Source organism: Meriones unguiculatus, chromosome 4, assembly GCF_030254825.1.
Source record: "Meriones unguiculatus strain TT.TT164.6M chromosome 4, Bangor_MerUng_6.1, whole genome shotgun sequence".
NCBI classification, from domain to species: Eukaryota; Metazoa; Chordata; class Mammalia; order Rodentia; family Muridae; genus Meriones; species Meriones unguiculatus.
The window spans coordinates 116,277,054-116,301,974 of record NC_083352.1 but is presented as its reverse complement, the minus strand read 5'-3'; the positions used below and the strand labels follow the sequence as shown (position 1 = coordinate 116,301,974).

Genomic DNA, 24,921 nt, shown 5'->3' with positions numbered 1-24,921 from the left:
GAAAAATGAATGGCTGAGACATGTGTGCAGTATGATTCAGTTTTGTACACATATATGTCCATTAGGGCACAGACCAAGGTTTGGAGGGGTTCTCACCGCTTAGTTAACAGCATATACCTCTAGAAATATGAGTGATGATGGGTGTGGAGGGAGCTTTCGCTTTCAATTTAACGTTCTTCTGGGGGCTGAAACTCTTGCATTCAGTCTGTACAATCGATACCATTGTGTGATTGTGTGGGTGGCTTTTTTTTTTTTTTTTTTTTTTTTTTGGACAGCTCTGGGAATAAGGGGAGGAGCTCAGTGGAGAAAGAGACAGGGCCCTGGCCAGAGTCCTGATTTGCTCTGTAGACTCAGGCCAGCTGCCTCCCTTCTCTGGGCCAGGGCCAGACATGTGCTGGTGTGTCTATTGGGAAAGGTGGTTAGTTGAGGCTATACGAGCTCTAGAGAGCATGGGAGCAGTAATTTTTAAGGCACCAGACTTGAATATTGAGTTGTTGGCATTTTTAACAAAGAGCTTCCGTGAAGGGATGTGGGAGGAACTCAGGTGGAGTGCTTGCTTGGCAGATGCAGGGTGCTGTCTTTGGTCCCCAACACCACTGAAGTTCTGGGCATGATGGTACCAGCCCGTAATCCTAGCACTTGGGAGGTGGAGCAGGCGAATCAAAAGTTCAAAATTGGTCTCGGTTATATAGGGAGTTTCAGGCCAGTCTGGAATTCGAGAAACACTGTTTTAAGCAGGGTGAAGTCAAACTCTGAGGTGCCTACTGCAGAGAGGTCACTTGGAAGACCTTGTCCCTCCTGTCCAGTTGCCTGACCCTGCCCCCTCCCAGACTCAGAATGCTTGGCCTGGCAGCTTCAGACCAAAAAAAAAAAAAAAAAAAAAAGCCTTTGGTTCACATGAGGTGAGGTAGGACCAGCTGAGCCCTGGTTCAGAGCAGGATACAGTCTCCGTCCACTATCATTCTTCCCCTAAAATGATGCCAGGTCAGGTGACCCTGGGTGGTCAGGTACTAGCTCAGTACAAGGGAGAGTGAGAGGTGTCTAGCAAGGCAGCAGGACACAGCAGGACACAGCAGGAATAAGCTTCCCAGCCCTGAAAGTTATGGAGAAAGGGCTGGATGCAGAGGGAGGCATCAGGGAAACGGTGTGAGAGAGTTGGGTGAAATAGGCCTTTTTATTGTCCGTTCTCTATCTTCCAGGAGAAGGGGAGAGTGATTCCCATGATGGCGTCTGGGGTGGCTGGGTGGACTAGCCTAACTTTCAGCTGGACCTTGGAAAGAAGGTGATTTCAAGAATGAAAGTGACAGTGTCAGGAGGGATTTGGGAGAACCTCCATCGAGGCACAGGAATTCACGTGAGGCTCTGGGACCCGAAGTCATTTGCCCAAGGTCATATGAGCCTAAGTTGGAGGTAGCTTTTTAACAGTCCGGAGGGCTCCCGGGGCACAGCTGTCCAAAAGCCAGTGGCGCAGCAACCGTGGTGATTCATACCAGCAGTTAATTAGTAACCGCAAGGTCCTGAAGCCGGCTCCCACCTGGCAGGGCCTCCAGGCTGAACCTGCGCTGGTTTGAGAGTCAGGCGAGTGTGTGACAGGTCACACATGCCTGGAAAGATTGTAGGGTGAGTCAGGATTGGGTTTCAGGTCAGAAGGACCCTGCGGAGGAAGAGAGCATAATTCTCTAGGACCTGCGCTGGGACCTAGGGCTTCCAGGTGAGGACCCCCCCCGCCCCCATGAGCAGGGAACCTGCCTTACCCCCAGCTTTAAAGCAGCGTCTGTCTATTCCAACGGACTACCTAGGCTGATTCCTCCCCAGCTACCCACTTTGTTTTTATTTCATGCCCTTCTTCCCCTTTCCCTCCCTAACTTCATCTCTCGGCCTCCTCTATCTGCTTTTTCTTACTCCCTAACTCCTTTTCCCTTTCTCCTTTCTTCCCATCCAACTGATTCCTTAATTAATTTCTTTTTTCTTAATGAACCAGCTCACACATTCACTTCATCCCCACTTTCGTTCTTTCCATTTCTAACTGTCTGTTCTCTTCCGGAGATTCTAAGTTGTGAGTTTTAGGGCTGGATTTGCCTGGGTTCAAATCTTATTTATGTCATTTATTAACATGGTATGTCACTCATGTCATTTCTCTTCACCATGCCTCTGTTTCCTCCTCATTTAAACAGGGATGATAGGGCTGAGAGTGTAGCTCAGAGGCAGAGCACTTGGTTAGCAGTTAACACACATACACACACACACACACACACACACACACACATGCACAAAGCGTGGATAATGATAGTTCTTATCCTATGGGGTTTATAGGAACTAAAGAAGCTCAAGCTAGCCCTCGAGTTAAGAAGGCACATAAATGACATATTCCAATGGAGTGAAGCCAGGTATGATGACAGAAGCAGATACAAGGAGGGAATATTGGACAAAGTTTTTAGAGTTGGCGAATGAGGACCTGTGAAAGGGTTAAGCAAGCAAGCCGCGTTGGTGGCAGAATGTCCTCAAGAGAGAGAACTGTACGTTGTTCCTATGCTGGCCCATCGCGCAGGTCTAGGGAGATGGAAGCAGGCCCACCAGAGATGGGCCAGAAAAGGGCAAGTCTAGGCAGCAGCAAGTGATGGGAGGGATGAGAGAAGGGCTGGTGAGATGGCTCACTGGGTAAAGTCACCTGGCACCAAGCCTGATGACCCGAGCTGGATCTCGGGGACCCTCATGGTGGGAGATGGGAATTGACTCCTGCAAGTTGTCCTCCAACACACACACACACACACAAACAGCCAATAAATGTAATAATAAAAATAAAATAATCAGGAAAAGATACTGATACCAAGTTGGGCCAGGTTGTATCACAAGACAGTACTATAGAGAAAAGGAACTTCAGGGGTGGGGTAGTATCTTAGTCAAGATGACAGGGAGAGTGGGCAGTGAACGGGTTTGAAGGGCTGATGAGGCATGGGACAACAAAAACAAATAACGTAGGGCTGGAGGGATGGTTCAGAGCACCATCTGCTCCTCCAGGGGGTCTGAGTTCAATTCTCGACAACCACATGGTGGCTCACACATCATCTATAATGTGATCTGGTGCCCTCTTCTGGAGTGCAGTAGTACATGCAGATAGAGCACTCATATACATAAAACAAATAAATAAATCTTTGGAAAAATAAATGGAAACAAATAACCTGACCTAATAAAGGTGGTCATGACTTCCTGCCTTTCGTTGTAGCTATCCATTGTCCTTTTTTTTTTCCACTTTAAAAAAAACTATTACCCCAGTGCACCCACCATTCTGAAATTTGCTTTCTCCTTGATAATTGTATAGATGTGTACCCCCATTTTGATCCATGTAGGCTTATAGAGACAGAGGTTTGGGTTATGTAATTTTTTTTGTTTTGTACGTATACCATAGTCGATCATTCCATTCCTTGACTTCATTAGTCAAATGTGTCATAAAAACCTCCTTTATTTCAGGCCTGTTCCAAACGTAGAGGATTCAATACTGAGCAAGAAAAGTCGGCCTTTCATGAACTGATGTTCTAGTGTGAGATGGTAAAGCAGAACACGTGACTAGTGGCATGGTAAGAGGGCAGGAGTGATATGTGAACAAAGTTGTATGCAAAGTCTCCAGAAGAGAGGGCGGGGAAGGAGGGAGCAGTCATCGGGCTTTGCTCAGGACTGCAGAGTCTCTTCACTGAAAGCCCTAAACCCCAGATAGACCAAGACAACCTATCACCTGATGTCAGTCAGCACAGGGGCCTAGAGGTGCCACTGAGGCAGAGGCCTCTGCCACGTTATTGTAAGTCAGTCATGTGCATTCTACACAGAGGACATAAGCCTGAGGCATAAGCCACTGATCTGGTTATGGACATAGGAAATAAGTGAAGATGGAGACCCAAGGGCTGAGCCAGGGTGGAAGGAGAAGAGATTCCAGTGAGAAGACTGAATCAGAAGGAACCCTGGGACCTCTCAAAGCTACATAAAGGTAAAGGAAGAGTGCCAGGGAGGGTGCCAAAGCCTCAGCTGGCTGAGCGAGGTGAGGATGCTGGTGTCATCATGACACTCGAGTGGACAGCTGTCCACTGTCCACTGATCCCTTAGGATCCTGGGAAGAAACCTGAGATGGGCCCAGGAGTGGAACCGAAAAGGGGTGGAGATGAGGAGTGCAGACAGCCCTTTAGGGGAGTTTAATGAAGAGAGAGAGGGAGAAATGGGCAGTCTAAGCCAGGATGCAAGGTGAGGGGCAGAACCAGCTTGGCTTGAGGTGTCCCTAAGCGCCGGGCGGGAATACTTAGACTGTCGATTAGCTGCTGTTGTTTTGTACTTCTGAAGTCTCACTGCCCAGCGAAAAAAAATGTCCTTGGAAGGACATGTGTTTTGTCAACACTTCACCCTGCAGACTTGTATACTGGCTCAACATTTCCATTTTGTGGGGAAATGAAAGACTTTGGTGCTGTGTATTGCAGCATTCGTAGGCCAACACCTCCAGGTGCCTTGAATGTTAGGGTCTGTGAGAACGCCTGACCCCTCTCCTCAATTTCTGTATCTCTCCTCTGCTCCTTCTCCTCATTTTATCTTTCTTCTCTCTGCATGTGCTTCTCTCTGGCATGGCAGCTGCTTCCAGTAAACCTGCATTTATTTTTTAAAAATAAAAATGCTTGACCCACCTACTCTGCCCCTAAAGCTCCAGGAAGAGAGTTGCTGGGTTGATTCTACCAATTTCTTCTTTCCTCAGAACGCCTATCTATCCACACCTAACAGCAAGGCCTTCCTGAGCTGGAAGCTCCTGAGCTGGGAGCCCTTACACAGCAAAAGAGCTGTGAGCCAGTCAGGCCTCCTTTAGGTTGAGGGCCAGAGCTCTTGAAGAGCCAGTGGGGAAGATCCAGGTAGCCAAGTGCTCAGTAATCCAAGACCAAAGCCAGCTGGACAGAGAGCCAGCTCCAGCTTCCCTGAAGCACCTGCAAGGTTTTGGCAGGTGGACCGTTCTCTGTGGCCATAGCTCAGGTCCCTGGACTTCTCCTCTAGACCTATAGGTTTACATGATACCAGGAGAGACTCCTGGTTCTAACAGATAGGCCCTTTATATATGTATGCACATATTTATACACACATACACACACACACACACACACAGGTAGGGAGAGAGGGAGATAATCCAACACACATCAATATGGACATACAGTGATAGACCTATACATACATATGGTTACATAGTCACGTGCACATATTATTACACACATTCTCATCTGAAGACACACACATAGACACTCATGCAGACTCACACACAAACATAGTAATATATTGTTTAAAAGGAAAAAAAAAACCCAACTGTCTTATTTTACCAATAAAGACTCAGGAGCCAGATGCAGGGGTGAAAACCTGCGAGCTCAGAGAGGCAGAGAATGTAACCAGTTGACCTTCCTTCTCAGCTCAGGTCTGGATGGAGAAAACCCAAAAGGCTCACTAGCTCAGCTGACAGACAGCCCAGGAGCAAAAGGTGAAAAGCAAACAAACAAACAAACAAACAAAACAAGGTCAAAGGCTTACTAGCTCAAAGCCCCAAAAGCCAGGGAGCTAAGGAGCTGAAGACTAAGCTGAAGCCAGAGCTTGAGCTGATAGGCCTTTCTTCTCCACATTGACTTAAATACCCCTCAACTCAAAGTCCCTCCTACTCTTTAATCCCTGTCAGCTGGTTTCTTGCTCTGTCTCTTGACCCAGGGTTAACTTTATTAAATCCTGTGTACAGAAAACTCTTGGATTAAAGGTGTGTGCTAGGGCTGGGTGAACCACAGCGTAATCACAGCTTTACAATAAACATAACGTTCTTGGATTAAATGTGTGTGTAGGGCTCAACCACACCAAAGAAACAGGGTTTTACAGTTCACAATTTTTGGGTCCGCACTGGGATCAAACATCCTGCAACAGTGTACATATATTGGCCCATCTATATTCACACTGGCACATACCGTACAGTGACATCCTAAATGTCTGGGGAAATTGCATCCACTACACACAGCAAAACGATGATGAACTCAGCACAGATGCACACTCAGATGTACACATGCTGTCATGCCCACACACGTACACATTCTTACACACACACACACACACACTGACACAAATACTTGAAATCCAGGGCCACACTGACATACCAGAGACACGGCAAAGCACATCTCTGAACGAAACACTTGCAGAGAGCACATGCCCTGACTCACACATTCTTTCAGTCCCCAGTGGTCCCCAGGTTCTTCTGGGAAAGCTGTATAATCCCTCATCTCCTGGGGAGAAACGGTCTCCCTGAGGAAACAGAGGTCCCACCCTAAGCGCTGCTGCTGGATCCTTCGTGACATCACCAGCCCCGTCACTGCTGCCACTGCTGGAAGTTCTGAGCTCTGTGCTGGGGGCACCAGGCACTGACACTTGCCTCTTGTTGGGAGAACAGAGGGAGCCTCTCTTGTCCACAGCCTGTGCTCCGTTCCAACTGCTGCGTCTCCCGGAGGCCTCCACCCAGGCCGCATAGGTATGTGGGACCCGGGCAGCCAGGGCCAGGCACAGGACCCGCTGGCAGACAACCTGTGGAGGGGTGCTGGTGTCCTAGGCTAGCTAAGGGAACACAGCCTGGTGTGCGTCAGAGAGACCAGGACTCCCTCCCTCTGCTGAAATTAATTCCGCAGTCTGCTGTGCAGGGGTTTGACAGTGCTGGGCCTCCAGAGCAGCCTGGCTGGGGAACGCCCTTCCTTCCCTCGCAGCGACTTTCTCTGCTGGGTGGCCTCTGACATTAGGTGAATGGGCCACAGGTGAATGGGTTTCAGGGTCCCACCCAGTTACAGAGCGGTGCCTCTAAGACCTTTCCTGGAAAGAGGGTGATCCAAGATATGCCAGGTTATGTAGCCCAGGCCCCACAGCAACCAAAACTAGGGTCTTTGGCTGTACAGTTTGCACCCACCCCCGTACATGGCCTGTGAGGCTCCAAGCCCCTGAACCAAATCCTAGACAGTCAGCTTCTTCCACTGTGCTGCTGGCCACATAGGCCAGCTGCCCACTCCTGCCACCTGAACTCAAGTAGACACTGACTACTTGGGGAATTCCATACTTCTGTTCCAAAGTCCCCAGTGCAGTTGCTGTTACTGGACACTGGGGAAAGCACCTAGGCAAGAAGAACTGTGTTCAACACAGAGATCAGCCTGGGATTGTCCACAAGAGCTCGGGGTTGCCGACATGCCTGTATGGGAGTCTGGGGAGCTCAGTCTACCCACCAAAGATGGGACCCTAGAAAGTCCTTTCTAAATCAAGTGTGGTAGCACATGTCAGCATTCTCATTATTTGGGAGGCTTAAGTAGTGTACAAGGCCAACCTAGGATATACAGCAAGTTCAAGGCCAGCATGGGCTACAGAGCAAGACCCTGTCTAAAAAGACAGAGAAACAAAAACATACATAAAGCCCCTTTAAAGATTTTGAGTACCTCATTGAAAAGTAGAGGGACGTATTCAGCTTCAGGCCTGTAAGGGCCCTTCCAGCTCCAGCCACCTTGGAGTTCTGGAGCTTCTGTGAACACAAGGATCTTCCTGTCCTGAGTGTCCCCAACCTTTGCAAGGACCCTACCAGGCAGGGACCACCACTATCTGTCCCTCTCCATCTCTCTTAAATTGTTTGCTGAGAAAAGCTGGGCTGACAAATGTCACTTGTCCCATCTGTGCATGGACTGCTGGCCTTAGGGGTGGGAGCCGCTAAGGCTGTATTAGAAGTTCAAGAGGGCAATCCTGCCAGGAGACCAAGCGACTTAATGTCTGTCCTTCCCTGTGCCCCCAGAGCCTACCTGATCACAGCTACAGGATGGCCTCCAGCCCAGTTGGAGTTTCTAGGCCACAGGTGAGTGGTTCTTGGTCCTCCTCCCAAACACCCAGCACCCCATATGAGGGACTCCCTTTCTCTCAAGGCCAAAGAAATATATAGAGATCCTTGCCAGCCCCACGAGCTTTCAACCAGAACTTGGATCTTCCTGGTTACTGTGAGCTCACAAGGAAAATTGAAGGGAGGTTTGGCTGGGAGCTATAAGAAGAATATTTGGTTAGAAAAAATTATGACATTGGTTTTGAAAATACATAGGTTCAAATCCCACCCTGGCAGCCTGTAAGGCCTTGGACAACTCCTCTGGCTTCACTTTTCTTTCTTTACAATTGTCATGATGGCCAGCAGCCTCTCAAGATTGTTAGAGAAGTGTGAGTGTGATGTGAGTGCCTAGATAGAGGAGTGAGCGGGTATGAGGGACAAAATCCAAAAAAGAAAGGCGGTGGGGGGAGGAGGGGTAGCTAGTAGTGACGTTGGCAGAACCAGGACCTAGACAGAAGGAAGAGGAGAGGGACTTGCTGATCTTCAATGCTCTTTTCTTTAAATGTCTTCAGCCATCTAGGGCCAATGGGAACATCAACCTGGGGCCGTCAGCCAACCCAAAGTGAGTTCTGGTTTCCAAGACAAAGTTCCTACCTGGCTGTCCCATGACAGGTTCTCTTTGCTTTAGAAATAAAACCTAAGGTCTCTGGTGTGCTCAGAATCTTTGCCAGCTGGTCCCTAGCCCCGTGCCTGCTCAGCTTCATCTCTTATTAACTTCCCTGCTTTGACCCCAGCTGAGCCTTCTGCCTGAAATGACCGCAAACATTTGCACTGTCAACAACTCTCTAGGCCGTTCTTGCACTGGGTGTGGGCGTGAGGGAAGATGGGGCAGCCTGCCTTCTGCATCATGTACCTGATTTGTCTCTCCTGGTATTAACTCGTCTATGAGCTGGGTAGGTGTAGGGGAAGTGTGTGAGGCTGAGTCTTCTAAGGTTTTTTTTTTTTTTTTTGGGGGGGGGCGGTGAGACATGTTCTTCAGCCTCCTGCAAAGCCACCTGAAATTAACCAGAGACACGGCTTCCTGAGGGTCCAAATGCAAATCCTTGTTTCTCTCTTGTCCACAGTGCCCGGCCCACAGACTTTGACTTCCTCAAAGTCATTGGCAAAGGGAACTATGGGAAGGTAAGTTAGGAGAGTGGGAGGCTGGGGTCTTCCCCTTCTGCAGCCTTCCACCTGTTGTCTTCTATTAGCATATGTCAAAAGAAGGGCTCACTGGCCACATAGCTGCAGAATGGGGGTGGGGCTGCCAAGGAAACCCAGTCATCCCTGAAGTCTCGTGTCTGTACTTTTCTTCAGGTCCTACTGGCCAAGCGCAAGTCCGATGGTGCCTTCTACGCAGTGAAGGTGCTGCAGAAGAAGTCCATCTTAAAGAACAAGGAGGTACCAAAGCTCAGGAATGGACACTTCCCCGCCTGCTTCTTCATCTCCAGCCTAGGGTGGAGGTGGTGACCAAGATGTTCCCATCTCCAAGAGGTCCAGTGGGGACAGCACAGAAAACCCAGCTGGCCTACAGGACCCTAACCTCCCTAGAGGAAGGCAGGCCCAGCCATGTCCCTAGGAGCCTTCTGGAGGATGTGAAGGCCTGTCGCTAACAGGATCCACTGATGGACCAGCTGTCTTTGCCTTCTATAGGTGTCAGGCTCCCCAAGTGCACACTGTGGGCTCACACCCATCTCCTTCAAAGGCCCTTCAGCCTGGCCAGCTTGGACCTCTAGATGCCTCAGTGACTTGAATCCCTTCAATGCTGTTAGGAGGACAGATGTCAAGTCAAACTACTCAGGAGACAGTTTCAATCTGTGTGTGTGTGTGTGTGTGTGTGTGTGTGTGTGTATAAGCGCTTGCTATGGATATCTCCCTCAGTCACTCTCCATAATATTCTTTGAGACAGGGTCTCTCTCTAGACCTATCTCCACAGCACTGGGATTAGAGAGATACCCCAGGGCAGGATTTTCTGAAGTTACACTAGTCTGAAGTGGCTGGGGTTGAGGCTCAGGACACTGACTTCTAATTACTAGACAAGGAGGCAGGGAAAATAGAGAGCCGGTGTGGGTATTTGAGCTGGAACTAGGAGAAAGTCTTGGGCAGGACACCTCTATAAGCAAGGTCACCTGGGCTGTGTCAGACTGTGACATGGACCCCTGTGTGTGTGTGTGACTCCACAGCAGAGCCACATCATGGCAGAGCGCAACGTGCTGTTGAAGAATGTGCAGCACCCTTTCCTCGTGGGCCTGCGCTACTCCTTCCAGACCCCGGAGAAGCTCTACTTCGTGCTGGACTATGTGAATGGGGGAGAGGTGAGCAGACCACAGGAAGGGGCCTGTCCTCCCAGAAGCCTGCTGTGTACCCCACTTCACCCCTGCAACAGACCCACTTGGTAGCCTAAGAAACTGGGAGGCTCAGCTCAGGAAGTCGCTTCTCAAGACAACCTTGGTCCTTTGACTGGGGGGGGCTCAGTCTACACCAGGCCCCTTTCATGACTGCTGTTGCACTTTCTTGCCTTTTCCACAGAAGGCAGCTCTGACTCATTTTCCTAGACTCCAGGAAAGGTCACTGCCAAGAGAATGATGGTCACTATTTCCGATACTTCCATTTCCCACACCCAGGCCACAGGGCAGGGATAACCCATCACTGTCATTTTTTTAATCTTATTTATTTCTGTGTGTGTGTGTTGTACATGCATATTTTTATGTGTGGAGCAAACAAGTGGTTGCATATGTGTTCGCACATGGAGGCCAGAGGCTGATGTCAAAAGTCATCTTCAATTTCCTTTCCATCTTTTTCATCAAGCAAACCCAGAGCTAGTCTTGCTAGCCAGTTTGCTCTGATGTGACCCCGTCTGCATCTTCTGAGGCTGGAACTACAGGTAGGCAGCCATGCCCACCTGGCACTTGTATCAGTTTCTGGGGATCTAGACTTGGGGCCTCATACTTGTAAATTGTGGGCATCCCCAGCAAAGGGCCACAGCCTGGGGCAGCTTCCATTGACGTGACTACGATAGCAGTCGGGCTGAGAATATGTGATCTGATGTTGGAGATTCTGCCCAGAGATGAACAACCACTGGCAGGCTCGGAGATGGCGTGGAGGAATCTGATTGGCTGCCCAAAGCTATATAATATGCTCTTTCTTCCGAACAACCTCTCTAGCCTGATGTCGTGCTCCTAGGTAGAGCCATGAGCCACCTGCTAACCTGAAAACGGGCCAGGGACAAGCTGGGCACAATCTTAGGCTTTGCTTTGTCTCACTAAACCACGGGGCAGTGTTTAGTGGGGGTCTCCTCAGTTGCACCAGCTTTCACCTGCAGCCAAATGTTTTTCGGTCCGAGTCCAACAGGAGAGGCGTTGTCCTGCACAGTCCTAAAAAGACGCCTTTGCAGCCAACAAACAGACCAAACAGGGAGATCTAAGCTGAGCTTAATGTGAGATCCTAATGCTTGGATAGGGGGAAAAGTACATTTTTTGCTGGGCCTGGTGTATCACACCTGTAATCCCTACACTTGGGAAACAGAGGTAGGAGGATTGTGAATTCAAGGCCGATCTGGGTTACACAGAGTCTGCCCCCGCCCCCCCCCCCCAACACAAAGTATGTCTTGAACAATCTGGTTTCAAATTCCAGCTCTGCCAACTCTGAACTGTAGGACCTTAGACAAATCATTTAACCACCACCACCCCTCCTCTGACTTGAAGCTGGCACCACAGTTGAGATCTTGAAGGTGGTCATGCGGATTAAATAAGAGGAGTGAAAGGGCCTGACCTGCAGCCTGGAACACAGCGCTGCTTAATGATACTGACTGCAGTCATGGGGAACAGAAGTGCCCTGAGGGGTGGGGTCACCATGCAGTCTTTTGGTTCAAGTTCACTGCGGTTTAGAAGAGGGTAAGTGGCCTGCACAGAGTAGGGGGTCTTGAAGGCCCCTCTCTTGTGATCTCAGAGCTGGAATCCAGCCACGGCTTCACTGTCCTCTCTCCTAGCTCTTCTTCCACCTGCAGCGGGAACGCAGGTTCCTGGAGCCCCGGGCCCGGTTCTACACAGCAGAGGTGGCCAGTGCCATTGGCTACCTTCACTCTCTCAACATCATTTACAGGTGAAGCCTGCTCTTGACTCATGGTCGGTCCCAGGGCCTTCTTACTCCACCAGGCAGGGATTGTGTGGGCCATGAAGTCCCAGTGACCTTGGTCCTTTGACTGAGGGGGGCTCTTATTTAGATTTGGGGATATGCTCCTTTCTGGAGTCAAGCACCCAGCCTCCCAGGGTTTTCCTTATTTTCCTGTGGGAGCTTCCATGAGGAGTTCTCCTGCTAGGACCAGACTCCCCAGTTCACTCAGTAAATGGCTGTTTTCTCTTCTTTTCTGCAGAGACCTGAAGCCAGAAAATATTCTCTTGGACTTCCAGGTATGTGAGGTGTGTGTGTGTGTTTACACATGCAGCTCAAATCTGTGCTCTCTGTGTACACTGGTACTTATGCATTACATATGTGTACGTATGGTAGCATTCATTCTTGCGCATGTGTACATATGTAATCATGCACAAATATACTTACAGAAGCATGTGCACAGGAGTCTATGCCCATGTGCACACACCAGCGCAGATACATATACAGACCTGGCACACTGTAGTTTCAAGAGAGGCCTCAGCGAACTTCACAGGATGGGGCCCTAAGCAGGGATTGTTCTTTAGGATGGGGGTAAGTTGAGTCAAGGAGATTTGGGCTTCCATGATCCTCACTGCAGGATGTGGATTGCCCTCTAGAAAGCAGCATACCTTTGGAAAAGAGTTCAGTGTCCGCAGTAAGGATTAGGTCTGGCAGCTCCCAGAGTCTGGTATGAGCCCCTCACGATCTGTCTACCTTGTCCATCCTCATGCCCAGCTAGCGCTGGTGGATTTGACTTCTCCAGGCCTCCATGAGGAGGATTGCTACCCAGCAGGAACATCCTGATGCTGCTACAGGTCTGAGTCATGATAGGGAAGACAGCCAAGTGCCATGTCCCCAGCCTGTGCCCAAAGTCTCCTGGCATCCAGGCCCGAGCCCTGGATCTCCATAAAGCATGTCGCTTGGGTCTCTTCACCATACTCCACAGCTACTGCTCTAGGGTGTGACATTTGAGCTCTGACCTATCGTTTCTCCTCCACAGGGACACGTGGTCCTGACAGATTTCGGCCTTTGCAAGGAGTGTGTAGAGCCTGAGGAGACCACCTGCACCTTCTGCGGCACCCCTGAGGTATGGGGGAGACCTATGGAGAAGACAGAGTGAGAGTGGCTGAGGCCACAGACACTAAATAAAGCCTCCAGGCTACATAGGGGGCCCTCACTCCATTCCCCCAAGCTCTTCCCTGTCAGCCCTGGGCTAAGCACTCATTTCCTCATGAGTGTCAGGGAAACACCCTTCGGAGGGTTGGGGACCCACAACCTCTGGTCCATTCTGCTGCTGCCGCCCAGGAGAAATAGGATGTGGGGTTGCATGCCTATCATCCTAGCACTTGGGATGTTGGGACAGCAAGATCAGGAGTTTGAGGCCAGCCTCAATCATAGAGTAGGCTCCCGGTCATCAGGGACTTTTGGGTCCAAAGCCAAATATACGCAAACCTTACTTATTTAGGATTTTGAGCTCAGATCCTCAGGCATGCTAGGCAACTACACTTAAAAAGTAAAAAGATGTGCCGGAGAGATGGCTCAGTGGGTAAGAGCACTGGCTACTCTTCCAGAGAACCTAGGTTTGGTTCTTAAAGCATACACATGGCAGCTCACAACTGTCTATAACTCCAGTTCCAAACGATTCAACACCCTCTTCTGGCCTCCATGGACACTGCATGCAAGTGGTGTGAGGAAAAAGCCCATATACACAAAACTGAAATAAACAAATCATACGCACATGTGTATACATGTATGTGTGTGTGTATGTATGTAGGTATGAGGATGGGATGAAGAGATGTCTCAGCAGTTAAAAGCATTTCTTGCTCTTGCAGAGGATCAGGAATCAGGTCCCACCACCCTCATGGCAGCTCAAAGCCATCTCTAACGCCATTTCCAGATGATCTGACATCCTCTTTTGGCTCCTGTGGGCACTACACACATGCGCCACACAGACACACATGTAGGCAAAACACATGACATAAAATCAAATAAATCTTTAAGAAAAGAAAAAAAGACAGGGACAGGGGTGCAGCCTGAGGGCAGAGTGCTCATTGAGACCCTGCGGTAGATTCCCAGCATCACGAATGCACACAAAGTTAAAAGAAACAGGTGCCGGGGCTTGCTGGCACACGCCTTTAATCCTAGCATTTGGAAGGTGAGGCAGGCAGATCTCTGTGAGTTTGAGACCAGCCTGGACTACATAGCAAGTTTCAGGCCAACCAGGGCTGCATAGTTAGGTCTTGTTTTGGTGTGTGTGTGTGTAGAAATGGGTGGAACTAAATTTAATAATATATTTTATTCCACTCAATATATCTTAAATACTCTCATTTTAACACATAATCAGTATAAGTTTGTGAAATGGGGCCATCATGATGGCTTAGCATATAAGGGCACTTTTTGCCAAGCCTAAGAACCTGAGTCCAATGCTCAGAACCCACACAGAAGAAGGACAGAACTGATTTTTCCAAGTTGGTCCTCTGACCTACACACACACACACACACACACACACACAAATTTAAGAAATGCTGAAATAATGAATTTTTCATAGTCTTACAATGTAGCATATGAGTGTAATTTGCTTGTATCGTCCATCTCAGCTGTGATTGCATGCATTTCAGCAGACACAAATGCCACAAATCTTGATCCTCTGGAAAAGCAATTGTTTGGTAACCGAATGTGTCTAGTGTCTACCGTATTGGATGGCACTGCTCCACAGGGTCAAGTCCTCAACCAGGGGAGCCTGGCCTGAGAGGCCTGGAAGTATTAAACACAGATCGACTGCCCTCTTCCAAACAGAGATCGGAGGAGGTTAAAATCTGTGGATTTCTGTAATCCCACACTCACCCTCATTGAGAGGACGAGACAGGGGGATTAAAAGACACTGCCCCAAGATAATAATCAGGACTGGGTATATAGCTCAGTGGAAGGGTGGCTGCCTGGCATGCGTGAGTTTAACCACCAGCACCTCAATCAGTCACTCACCCAATCAATCGATTAAATAATTGGTAAATATTGCATGTCTGAGCAGGAATTCACATGTCTCTCTGACTTGCCTCGGGTTTAAAAACCTTTCCTTGAACAGCCAGCAGTTTTGGATGTTGAACCTTGAACAGGAAGGGCCCCAGTATCTTGGATAGGCATTAGAAAGGGCAAAGGGTTAAGGCTGCAGTGGAGCTATGCCTCTCTGTTTATCCTGGGACAGGACTTTAGAGCCTCCCTGTTGGTCTCCACCAGCCTGCAGAGCTATTCTGGATCTTCAGCTGGGTTCCTCCAGTTGGTACTCAGGGAGCTGATGGTCACGCAACCTCTCCCAGCAAGGACCATTGTCTATGTTTGTGCATGGGGTACCTATTGGATAAAGCTGACCCCCAAAGCCTGACAACAGCCGGTCCTTTTTTTGGGTGCCGCTAGCATTAAGGAGTGAGGGATATAGAATTGTGGCTCATGTAGGAGATATTCCTTCTCCTATATATGCCACTGCTGACGTGTAGGCACACAGACAAAAGTGTCTACCTTTGTTCCTGTGTCTGCAGTAGAGACTCCATGTCCCTGGTGTGTGTGTGTGTGTGTGTGTGTGTGTGTGTCTGTGTGTCTGTGTGTCTGTGTATCTGTGCAGTATGGGCACATATTCATGTCACCATGACAGGTTCATCTGCACATGCATACAGAGGCCAGAGGTTGATTTTAGGTGCCTTCCCTAATCACACTCCACATTGTTATTGTTGTTTGTTGTTGTTTTGTGACAGTGTCTCAACATGAACCTGGAGTTGATCAGTTTGGCTAGGCTGGCTGGTCCGTGATCCAGGCATCTGCCTGTCTCCACCGAACCCTATGCCATCTCCCTGGGGCTGCAAACGTGAGCCATCCCAGCCAGCTTGTATGGGACTGCTGGGGATCTGGACTCTCTCCAGCCACTGCTCTGGTCATGTCTCCATTTAAGAATAAGGAGGCCAAAGTTCTGGCAGATCAAATGCTCTTCCTGGGCCCACCCTCTGAAGACGGCTCAGGGCTGTAGGATTCTCTTTCCTTCCGCAGACCCATACAGTCCTTCAGGGTAACTGTGTCTGTTGCTGGGACTCTGTTCCTTAGCAGCAGAGAACCCCAGGCTAAAAGGTCACCAAACCCTTGGGACAGGCAGAAACACAACACAGCCTCAGTTTCTTTCCCTGGTGTGTTCCCATCAATATGGCCTGGAATGCACCTTTTTCTCACCCTCTCCCCTGGCATTAAGGTTTCCAGAACAAGAGTATGCCACATTCTTTTAGCTTTGCCCCTTCGTCACCTCACTGCACTGTGAGGTGCTGCTAGGATCTTCCCAGTCCTGGGACACAGGTAGACCATATACAAATAAGAAGGCATACCCTGCTTCTGAACTACGAATCTGTCTTGGGAAGGAGATCACAGATTGTGGCTCCCTTTACCCCTTTGGCTGTTCTCCTGTGAGATGTACAACGTGCACAGCTATGCAGGGCACTTTTGCCTGATTCTCTGTCTGTCCCCAGTGCACTGCAAAGAACCCGACATCAACCAGACCTCTAGTGAACGAATACTAATGTTCACAGGAGAACTGTGACAGCCGGGGCAACTCCTGTTGATGTTCTCCTTTAGGTGCCTTGTTTACAGATATAGAAACTGAGACTAGGAGTCCTCAAATAGCTGTACTTCCTCAACAGTACCTGGCTCCGGAAGTGCTTCGTCACGAGCCTTACGATCGAGCGGTGGACTGGTGGTGCTTAGGGGCAGTGCTCTACGAGATGCTGCATGGCTTGGTGAGTGGACAGAGAGGTCTACAGGACACATGTGGCTTGGGAGAACTGAGGGTGGCCTCCATTTTATGTAGCTTATTGGAGCTTTGCACGGGAGTTAATTGAGCTATCTCCCCACCCTGGGAAAGAAAGATGAGGCCAGAATGAATATGAAGAATGTGTATCTCTCTTAAATAATGCTATTTTAGAAGTTTCCATTTATAACATGCCCTCTCTGCAGAGCGTAGAGTTACTTTTATTGTACCAAGAGGGAAACTGAGGCTAAACGGTCACGGTGCTGATAGATTAGGAGCCTTCCTGGGCTGTATGCTTTAGGTGGAAGCCTGTGTGTACCTTCCTGAGGTTGGCTTTTCTCTGGGCAGGGTTCTCCAGCATAGCGGGGTACTGCAGAAAGAGTAAACTCTGAGTGGTCAGAGGGACCAGGGGGTAGAGGAGCTGGAGGAAGAGCAAGGAGAGATAGACTGGGAATGGAGTTTAGAGTCCTGCTCTTTTCTTAGCTAAGTGGTTTGACGATCTCCAGTCTTGTCTTCTCATGTACTAATCTGTAGCCTCTGACAGAAGATGGTTGTGAGGCCAGGAAGAAATGATGAAGGGGAGAGTAAAATACTCAGTACACAGGTGGTCCCAGGACCTCCGGGAACCTCCTGTGGCTGGGCAAAGCCTGTGACTTTCTCAGCAATCCTCTCTCCTGTGCTGGAAGCCTGGAGGTCCTTTCTCTTCCCATCTGCCCCATGAGCTGTGGCCCTGGACACAGGCCTGGACGAATTGTCCTGGCTGTCCAGCTTGCTCTAACATTCCCTAGGACCCCCTCTCCAACCTCCAGCTTTTCTCCCTGTCTCCCTAGCCTCCCTTCTTCAACAAAGACGTGGCCCAGATGTACGAGAATATTTTGCACCAGCCGCTACAGATTCCTGGAGGCTGGACAATGGCTGCCTGCAACCTCCTGCAAGGCCTTCTCCACAAGGACCAGAGGCAGCGGCTGGGCTCCAAGGAAGACTTTGTAGGTGACCAAGAACTGGGATGGGACTGCCTTCTGCTGCCCTCTAAAACTGGAGCTGCTACTGCATTTGCCTAGAAATTACCTTTCTTCCAGTTGAACCCTTTCTCTCTGTTTTGTCTTGTCTGTCTGTCTCTTTTTCTCTTTTTGTTTGTGGTGTGTGTGTGTGTGTGTGTGTGTGTGTGTGTGTGTGTGTAGGTCAGAGGTTGATGACAAGCTTCTTCTCCAACTGTCCACTTCATTATTTGGAGCAGGGTCTCTTACTAAACCTGAAACTCACTAACTGGTTAGCCTGGCTGCCCAGTGAACCCCAGGGATCCTCCTGTCTTTGTCGCTTCAGCTCTGAGATCACAGAATATGCCCTCATTCTCAGCTTTTACGTAAGTGCTAGCGATCCGGACTCAGGTCCTCATGCTTGTCCACCAAGCACTTTACCAACTAAGCCCCTGACTACTTTTTAAAAAATAGATTTTTTTTTTTAAAGCCAACCAATAGTTACTGAACCCTTATTTTGGACCAGCACTGAGCTAGGTAGGAGCTATAGATTTAAAATCCTGGGTCTCTGACCTTGAGTAAGCTTGAAGGTGGAAAAAGACTGACAAAAAAAACAAAACAAAACAAAACTAGAGATTCTGTACAATTATCACCATGTGTGACAAATTTCAGGAAGAAAATGAACAGTGAACAGAGATGGACAATAAGAGTGTATGGGAATGGTTCCATTTCACACTGGTGTGGCCAGGCAGATCTAAGGAGGTGACAATCTGAACTGAGAAATGAGGAGCCATGCAAAGAACTGGCTGAAGGGTCACCAGCCATAGGCACAGCATGTGCAGAAGTCCTGTGGTCTGAGCAAGGAGGAGAATGGCAGGAAGTGGAGCGTGTTTGCTGAGCAGCGGAACAGCATGATGTAAGCTTTTAGAAGCTTTCTCCCGCGTCTGTGCAGAGGACCTGCAGAAATATGCTGCTTTTCACGGGAATCTGAACAATTCACTCTACCAGATGCCTGGCTGGACACTTCAGATATGGAGATGAATAATTCATAGAATTCGTAGTCTGTTCCCTTGACACACGCATTTAAAAAAAAATTTAAAAATAATCTTATTCATTATTCAATGTAACACCGTTTGGGGGCCATCAAGGTAGTTTGGGTGTAAGGAGCCTGCTACCGAGCCTGACAGCCTGAGTTTGGTCCCCAGGATCCATGTGGCAGAAGGAAAGAGCTGACTTCCACATGTACCAGAGGTGGGCAGATCTCTGTGAGTTTTAGGCCTGTAAGACCCTGTCTAAAATGAGAAGGAAACAACTTCCCTGCTACACACACACACCCACACCCACCCACCCACACCCACACACCCACACACTATAGGTCGCACAGCTTTTTGTCCTATGTCTGGCATGGAATGAGATTTTGTAAGCATTATATACACTAAGAGACCTCCGTGCCAGGTACTGTGACCTATGAAAACCTTTTAGCTATTTGCCTATTCATAAATAGGCAGCTTAAAGATCCAGACTTCTGTGAAGACAGATCCCTTCCCTCCAAAGAGGAGTTTGCATCTTAGGACATGCCTGTGACTCTTTAGATAAATCGTGAGTTCACAAAAATCAGACCTCCGGAAGGCAATACTGATGCAAGGAGGTGGAGGATTGTTCAATGTGAAACAGACAGAGGGAGGAACCTGCTGGGAGGGAAGGAGGTTTAGGAAAGAAGTGGGGAATCATGTCCAGCACTCATTCCTCACTTCTGGGTCTCTGAAAATCTGTTTTTCTTGGCGGGGGGGGGGTATTTCTCATGCCTTTGTGGGTGAGTGGGTTTGTCCTGTTTCCCTGGATAGCACTCTGGGAGAACCAAGTCGTATTAATGTGTGTGAAGGTGGGAGACTATCTTCAAGAGCATACCCCCTGCACACCCTGCCCCTCTACAATCAGTTCTGCAGTCTTGCTCACAGGCATGCCTCAGAGGCTGGTATAGTGTGGGTGCTGCGCTCTAACTGTGGAGGGCACCTGTGCTGTAGGGAAGAACACTTTGGGTTCAGATGACGTGGGAGGTGAGATAAGATGTCTGTCAACAGAATGATCTCTTACCCATAGCTGCAGAGGTCTGTCTAGTTGTCGGGCCAGGAGTGAGTACCATTTAGGGAGCAGCCACGGCGAGGACGGCTCCTGAATAATGTCTTCTTCCTGCAGCTTGAAATAAAGAACCACGTGTTCTTCAGTCCCATAAACTGGGATGACCTGTACCACAAGAGGCTGACTCCACCCTTCAACCCAAACGTGGTAAGTGAGCTCGGAGTTCTCTCCAGATTTAGGAGACTGGATTTCCAGGTAGGATATAGGCCAGCTCTCTTTATACAGCTGGTAAAGCTAAGTGCCCAGGGGTCTCAGTGATTCGTGCAAGGCAGTGAGAATCAAAACTGGTTCTAGCTGCCCTAGCCTCTGACAGCTAGCTCAGCCTTAGAAGGATAGGTCCTGAGCTGCTCCTTCATCTTTTATCTTCAGCATCATAACCCCACAGAGCTGATGCAGTATTTATTTTTGAGACATAGTAACCCAGGCTAGCCTTCAGCTCAAGATGCTCCTACGCACCCTCCTGAATGCAGATCCCCTGGAACTACAGTTACAGACAGCGAGCTGCCATGTGGGTGCTGGGAATTGAACCTGGGTCTTCTGGAAGAGTTGCCAGTGCTCTTAACCACTGAGCCATCTCTCCAGCCCCCAATTACTGATGTTTTAATCAGTTAATCAGACCTTTGGCAGGTGCAGTTCTTTTCAGGAACTTTGGCTCACAAGGGAGAGTGCAAATAGAGTCCTAGGAAAGAGATACAGGAAAATATAACAATGTTTGTGTATCAGAGTGAGACACCCTGAAGGATTCTGCTGTCACTTTTGAGGCCTTGTGTACATTTCCTCAGTACCATATCCTTTATTTGTCAAAAACAGAAACCGTTTGGTTGTCGAGAGCTACACAGCTCACAAGGCTAGGCGAGGAGCATGGGTGGGATTCACATTCTTTTCTAGGAACTCTGAGCCCTGGGCTGGACCACTGCACCCTGTGGACATTCTGAGAAGCTGGAAGCCATGGGTTGTTTGTTTCCTCAGTCCAAGAGCTGCTTGCTAAAGCAGATCTGCAGACCCTTCCACAACTTGCTCACCTGCTTACGTCATAAGCCCCGGGAAGCAGTATCTTCTTCCCTGCAGAAACACCAGTATTGGTTTGCTCCTGCCTTCTAAAGTAGGGAGTTTCAGACAACAACTTAAAAAAAGATTTTTTTTATTTATTTAATAATTATTTGTATGTATGTAGGTGGGTATGTACAGGTGGGTATGGTGTAGGTGCCACATGAGGTCAGGAGAGGTCGTGGAGTTACATGTGGTTGTGGTAGCTTCCCAAAGGGTGCTAGGACCCAGACTTGGGTCCTCTGTGAGAGCAGCAAGCACTGGTCACTACAGAGCCATCTCTCCAGGCCCTGAACGTCAAGCTTCTCTCTGGATTCTATCGGGTTTGCAGAGCAGATCAGGCCAACTGTTCTCTGTGGAGCCTCAGTCTGTGGTTAGCAGTGAAGCAGCTCACACTGGTGGTCTGCAATTGTCTTACTTGGTTTCCCGTCCCCAAGTCCTCTCTACCTCCATCAAGCCAGTCTGAGTTTGAGTACATGGTGGCCTCAGAGTACCAAGAGCAACAACTCCCAAAATACCTTTTACAGGCTTTTGCGTGATCGTTTGGTAGTCTTATTGGGCAGTCACATGACTGGCCATGTTAAAAAGATGGAGACATACATCTTATCTCTGAGGTGGAAATGGAGAATCTATTATTTCCTTCTTTCCTTCCTTCCTTCCTTCCTTCCTTCCTTCCTTCCTTCCTTCCTTCCTTCTTTTTCTTTTCTTTGTTTTCATTTTATGAGTGTTTGTTTGTTTGAGGTGGGGTCTGACTACATATCCCTGGCTGTCCTGGAACTCTTTACGCAGGTAAACCAGGCTGGCCTCACACTCTTAAGAGAACCGCCTGTCTCTCCCTTCTGAATGCCGGGACTAAAGGTGTGCACCACTATGTCCAGCATCCTGTCTTCTTAAAGATAACCTCAAACTTATCATATAGCTGAGGATAATCTTGAAGTTCTGATCCTCCTGACTCCACCTCCAAAGAGCCAGGATTTCAGGTGTGCACTACCATGCTCAGTCTTCTGTGATTTTTTTTTTTTTTTTTTTTGCCATTTCCCGTATAGATCGCCCTCCAATATAGCTGAGCAGCCCCAGTGTCTCTACCATAGTCCCCTATTTTTGTCTCTATTATCTAGGACTTACCAGTCCCCTAAATGACCTGTTTCCTCCTCCATCATCTAAGGTCCTTGAAAGTAGAGGCTTGCTCTGCTCTGTCCTCCCATATTCCCAGCTCTATGAGCTGAGACTTGGTAAGCATTTAGGAAGTACACGTGACCAATGACTTGTCTGAGGATTGGTGTGGGGTGGGAGATAGTGACTGTTAAATAGGAATGACCAGGAGATACTCGGTGGGGAAGGCGTGACGTCCCTCTCCCGCCTCTGTGATTCTTAGTTGATGCTGATCCCCTGTGCCTCCGTCTCATCCTTGGCTTCTACTGACAGGAAGGGCCCGCTGACTTGAAACACTTTGATCCAGAGTTCACCCAGGAAGCTGTGTCCAAGTCCATTGGCTGCACCCCTGATACCATGGCCAGCAGTTATGGGGCCTCAAGTGCATTCCTTGGATTTTCCTATGCACAGGATGACGGTGACATCTTGGACTCTTAAGAGACAAGGACTTGTGAAGCCACCAAGACCAGCTGGCAACTGCAGGGACTATCTTCTGCTGCCAGTAAGGCACAGTGAGTTTGATGACTCAAAAAAGAGGGAAGTATTTTCCATCACACAAAAGAACAGTGCAGGGCTCAGGCTGGCAGGAACAGTAACCAAGCACCCAGTTGTTTGCAGTTCTGATTTGCCCTTCTTGGGAAAGGACTTCTGTGTTTAGTTCCTGTTGCTGCTGTGACAAAATATTCAAGAAGAGTAATGGAAAGATGATCTTTCCATTACTGTGGATCACAGTGTCAGATGTTTCAGTCCATGGTTGGCTGGCCCCATTGCTGTGGGCTTTAGCCAAAGCTGATTCATCTTGGTGGAGTACAGCTGCTTACCTTATGCCTCCCAAGAAGCAGAAACAAAAGACTGGAGCAGGAATAAGATATACCCTTCAGATAAGATATTCCCAAGTGACATACTCCCTCCAAGGGGCCCACCTCTTAGTTATCATCACCTCTCCATGCTATAAAATTATGACTCTGTGAATGGACTAAATCACTGATGAAGCCTCAGCCCTCAAGATCCAATCCAAGGCCTTAACAGCTGAACACAGGAACCCTCAGAAAACACTTCAGAACCAAACCGTAGTAGCGTGAATATTGGGTTACATGATCACAAAACAGTTCCTGGTACCCATAATCACTTTTCTGTTCTAAGCAAGAGAAGAGGAGGAATGGACAGGAATGGATTTTTTGGATATTTGTTACTGCATATGGCAGCCTCAACACCTTTCAACATTCAAGGAATTCCCTACTTTTGAACCGCCACTGGGGGGAGGGGGGGTGACGACCTTCATTTGAATAGAGGTGGACTTCATCCACCCCTTAGTTCAAGTGAGATATGTGGTCCAAGATGCATCTGTGCCAAACCTGGGCCCAAGGATGGGACTTCGAACTCTCTTTGAGTCTCTCTTGTAGAAGGGGCACTGGTGCAGACTGCAGCAGCCAGCCCTCAGTATCCCAGGGCTCCAGCACTGCTCCTGTAAGCCTCAAGCTTTTCTTTGAAGATTTCACAATCTCTTAACACACTCCCTTTTTACTTAGCTGTCCAAAGAACACTTCTCTTGGGTGAATTGTGGAGCAGATGTTCCTGTTGTTAGCAATCTTCATCCAAATGACTCTAATGTAGTCATTACTTCCCCTTCTTTTGCCAGTGAAGAGACAAGGGCAGAGAAACTGCTCTTTGCTTGAAGGCCACACCACTGGGCTGGTAACTATATTTGACATAGGGCTCTCTCTACCCTTTAACCTTTGAACAGGTCCACTCCTTCATGCTTTTAGGGCCAAGAAATGAGTCACCATCTCTCATGAGAGATGGGCACAGTGCACATGCCCTGGAAATCAGGGAAGCAGAGATGGGTGGAACTATAAGTTCCAGGGCAGCCTGGTCTACAAAATGAGTTCCTGGCAGTCAAGGAGACACAGTGAGACCATATCTCAAAAAAAGAAAATCTCCTAGATCAAGGCAAAAATTGGCTAGAACAAGCAAGCGAATGATAAAGGGTCTTAGAGAGACCCTCACTCCTGGTCTTGGCCTGGTTATCAAGTTCATGTGCTTTACCTCAAGTACAGAATCAGATCTTGCAGGCTGATCTGGCTAGCTACTAAGCTCCAGGTGTTCAGATTAGTCATTTCAAAAGGTAATTCTGGCTAGCCAGAATGTGAGCACATAATGCATGCTCAGGACACAGCCCATGTGGGGTAGATTATTCTGCTTTATTTCGGTTTCTTTTCCACAAATTCCGGGCACATACTTCAGGGTGGCCTCATTAGCTTGCTAATTTGGGGATAATGGGAGGACTTGCTTTGACTCACTTTATGCTGGTGATTTTTTTTTTTTATTGTTTTTCAAGACAAGGTTTCTCTGTGTAGTCTTGGCTGTCCTGGACTCCCTCTGTAGACCAGGCTGGCCTCAAACTCAGAGATCCACCTGCCTCTGCCTTCCTGAGTGCTGGGATTACAAGTGTGCACTATTATACTGGTAATTTTTTTTTACTGACTTTTCCTCTCAGTTTTGTCCCCTCTGTTCTCAGCCCTAGGAATTAAGGGGGAAGGCAAGGCTGGGACACATATAAAGAAAACAAAACACCAGTACGATCTATTGGAGATCAAAGCTGAGTCAAGGGAACTGATTTCCATCTTACCTAGTATGAGTTAACTGCTAGAGGTGGGACACAAGGAGAGCACAAATCTTTCCTGTTACAGAAGCGTCAACTGTCAGAAACCTGGACATGCTGTGGAAAGTCCACAATCAGCTGGTTCTGTTCTATAATTGTAAAGTCACAGAATGTTTCACCAGGATAGAAAATAAAAATGAAGAACAAGTA

The 24,921-nt window shown here is 48.5% G+C and overlaps 1 protein-coding gene across 3 annotated transcripts; it reads left to right on the top strand.

The window, feature by feature from the left end:
* Window positions 1-1,529: 1,529 nt before the first annotated feature.
* On the top strand, window positions 1,530-24,921 carry Sgk2 (serum/glucocorticoid regulated kinase 2). 3 transcript variants are annotated; one of them, XM_021636300.2, is made up of 16 exons: window positions 1,530-1,711; window positions 3,469-3,575; window positions 3,822-3,979; window positions 6,222-6,514; window positions 7,805-7,864; window positions 8,398-8,447; window positions 8,950-9,007; window positions 9,182-9,265; window positions 10,048-10,179; window positions 11,853-11,965; window positions 12,237-12,273; window positions 13,014-13,100; window positions 16,688-16,783; window positions 17,625-17,780; window positions 19,968-20,057; window positions 22,383-24,921. In XM_021636300.2, the coding sequence occupies exons 5-16, from the start codon at window positions 7,829-7,831 to the stop codon at window positions 22,545-22,547; spliced, it is 1,104 nt and encodes a 367-aa protein (XP_021491975.1). In that variant the 5' UTR covers window positions 1,530-1,711; window positions 3,469-3,575; window positions 3,822-3,979; window positions 6,222-6,514; window positions 7,805-7,828; the 3' UTR covers window positions 22,548-24,921. The 3 variants fall into 3 exon arrangements, with proteins under 3 accessions (XP_021491975.1, XP_021491974.1, XP_021491976.1); XM_021636299.2 differs by lacking the exon at window positions 3,822-3,979; XM_021636301.2 differs by lacking the exons at window positions 3,469-3,575; window positions 3,822-3,979.

Bases quoted from the DNA above. Each gene is read 5' to 3' on its own strand.
- Sgk2 (XM_021636301.2), top strand. From the start codon at position 7,829: ATGGCCTCCAGCCCAGTTGGAGTTTCTAGGCCACAG. The intron at 7,865-8,397 runs GTGAGTGGTTCT...AAATGTCTTCAG, and splicing joins TTGGAGTTTCTAGGCCACAG to CCATCTAGGGCCAATGGGAA. The intron at 12,274-13,013 runs GTATGTGAGGTG...TCTCCTCCACAG, and splicing joins ATATTCTCTTGGACTTCCAG to GGACACGTGGTCCTGACAGA.